This window comes from Eimeria acervulina, genomic scaffold (assembly GCF_000499425.1).
Source record: "Eimeria acervulina Houghton genomic scaffold, Eah_scaff208, whole genome shotgun sequence".
NCBI lineage: Eukaryota > Apicomplexa > Conoidasida > Eucoccidiorida > Eimeriidae > Eimeria > Eimeria acervulina.
Genome location: NW_013550046.1, coordinates 42,956 through 45,243, shown reverse-complemented (window position 1 = coordinate 45,243; position 2,288 = coordinate 42,956). Strand labels below are relative to the sequence as shown.

General features: G+C 42.0%; 1 protein-coding gene across 1 annotated transcript; it reads right to left on the bottom strand.

Annotated features, from left to right (window-relative positions):
- Positions 1–537: 537 nt before the first annotated feature.
- Positions 538–1,332, bottom strand: EAH_00025560 (oxidoreductase, putative; the record flags this gene model as incomplete). The annotated part of the gene is made up of 2 exons (XM_013396627.1): positions 538–545; positions 804–1,332. The coding sequence occupies 2 exons, from the start codon at positions 1,330–1,332 to the stop codon at positions 538–540; spliced, it is 537 nt and encodes a 178-aa protein (XP_013252081.1).
- Positions 1,333–2,288: the final 956 nt, after the last annotated feature.

The following is a 2,288-nucleotide window of genomic DNA, read 5'->3' as shown; positions in this document are numbered from 1 at the left end:
CTTTATCTCTCTCTTTATCTTTATCTCTCTCTTTATCTTTATCTTTATATCTTTATCTCTTTATCTCGTTATATCTTCATCTCTGTCTCTGTCTGTCTTTGTCTGTCTCTCTTTGTCTTCATCTCTTTATCTTTATCTTTATCTCTTTATCTCTTTATCTTTATATTTATCTTATTATTTTGCTTTTGTCTGTTTATCTCTCTGTCTCTCTTTATATTTATTTATATTTATTTATATTTATTTATCTTCACTTCTTTCTTTATCTTTATCTTCATCGTTATTTATTTATTTGTTTATATTTATATTTATATTTATATTTATATTTATTTATATTTATATTTATATTTATATTTATATTTATATTTATATCTCTGTCTCTCTTTATATATGTCTGGCATCTCTTTCTATTTACTTTTAATAAATAAATAAATAAATAAATAAATAAATAAATAAATAAATAAATAAATAAATAATTTATTTATTTATTTATTTAATTTATTTATTTATTTATTAAAGTTAATTATTTATTTGCTTCCTTCAGACTCCTGTAAGAGCAGCGCACATGTTCAGCACAGTCTGCTGCATTAAATAATCTGCTGCTCTTTTACTTGCTATACCTTTTTCACCTTCAGCATAATAGCTGCCTCCTTCAATATTATGTTTTGCTGTTGCTGCCAGCAGCAGCACTGTTGCTGCTCCTTGCTGCTGCTGCTTCAGCACCGTTCTTCTCAGCAGCAGCAGCACCAACCCCCACAAGATATTTTGCTGCTGCAGATATCGAGGGAGACTTGTATTAACCATACCTGGATGTAGACTCACAACTAAAGGCGTATCAGCAGCAGCACTCTTGCTGCTGCTGCTGCTGCTGCTGCTGCTGCTGCTGCTGCTGCTGCTGGAGGAGAGCTCCCGCTGCAGCGCAGCTGCTAGCCATGTCTCTGCTAATTTGCTGCTGCCGTAAGCAGCATTTCCATCGAATGTTTCCTTAGTCCAAGGCAATATACCCCTAATACTATCATTTGCTGCTGCTGCTGCTGCTGCTGCTGCTGCTGCTGCTTCCTCCTTTCCACTTCCAGCACTCCCAGCAGCAGCAGCAGCTGTAGCAGCAGCAGCAGCAGCAGCAACTCGGTAGGCTTTGCTGCTGCACATAGCTTGAAGAGGATGAAAGCTTGAAGGTGATAAGTGCTGTCCGAAAGAAGAAACAAAAATAACACGACCTGAAGCTGCCTGTACACTCCGCTGCAGCAACTTTGTCAGCAAGTAAGGCCCCACAACATGCGTCATAAACATCATTTCTACACCTTCTTCTGTTTCTCTGAGCTCTTGAGGAAGCATCACACCTGCATTATGCACTAGCACGTCTAGCCCCTTGCTGCTGCTGCTGCTGCTGCTGCTGCTGCTGCTGCTGCTGTATATGGATCTTCCTGGCTAATGCTCTTCCTGCTGCTTCATTGCGACAAAGCAGGGCTACACGTGCACCCCAAGCAGCAAGCTGCAGCACAACCTCTTCTCCTATTCCTGATGTGCACCCGGTAACAGCACATACCTTCCCTTTCATATGCTGCTGCTTCTGCTGCTGCTGCTGCTGCTGCAGCGGCTGCAGCAGCAGCAAGGCCTCAATGCAGCGGAAAAGAAAAGGGCGGTTGTCAAAAGGATACAGAGCAGCAGGTAAGCGGTAGCCCTCAGCAAGGCGTCTTACAGCCCATATCCATAGCAGCAAAGCTGCTGCTGCTGCTGCTGCTGCTGGGATGCTGCTGCAGCAGGCTGCGGCAGCAGCAGCAACAGTTGAGGGGTAATATAGCAGCAGCAACAAACCTACCACCCCTGTAAACAACACGAACAAACAACAACCTGTTATAGAATCATGAAGTATAGCCCTAAAAGCAGAGCCACATCTAAACGGATGATCAGTTGAAGCCATCTTGCTGCTGCTGCTGCTGCTGCTGTTGCTGCTGTTGCTGCTGCTGTTCCGGCGGAGCCTGTACGTTTTTGCTGCATCTCTTTATTCCCGAAGGTTTTTAAAGAAGATAATATAAAATAAAATAAAATGTCAAAAGCACATACACAAATACAGCAGCAACAGCAGCAGCAGCAGCAGGGACTGTTGCTGCTGCTGCTGCTGCTGCTGCTGCTGCTGCTGCTGCTGCTGCCTCCCGAGTCGGCTGCAGCAGATCTCAGTCAGCATCGAGGGAGGTAATGACGCCCCAGTCGACATAAAATAAAAAAATTAAATTAAATTTATTTTGTTTATATATTTAGAAGCAATTAAATAAAGAAAAATAAGAAAAACG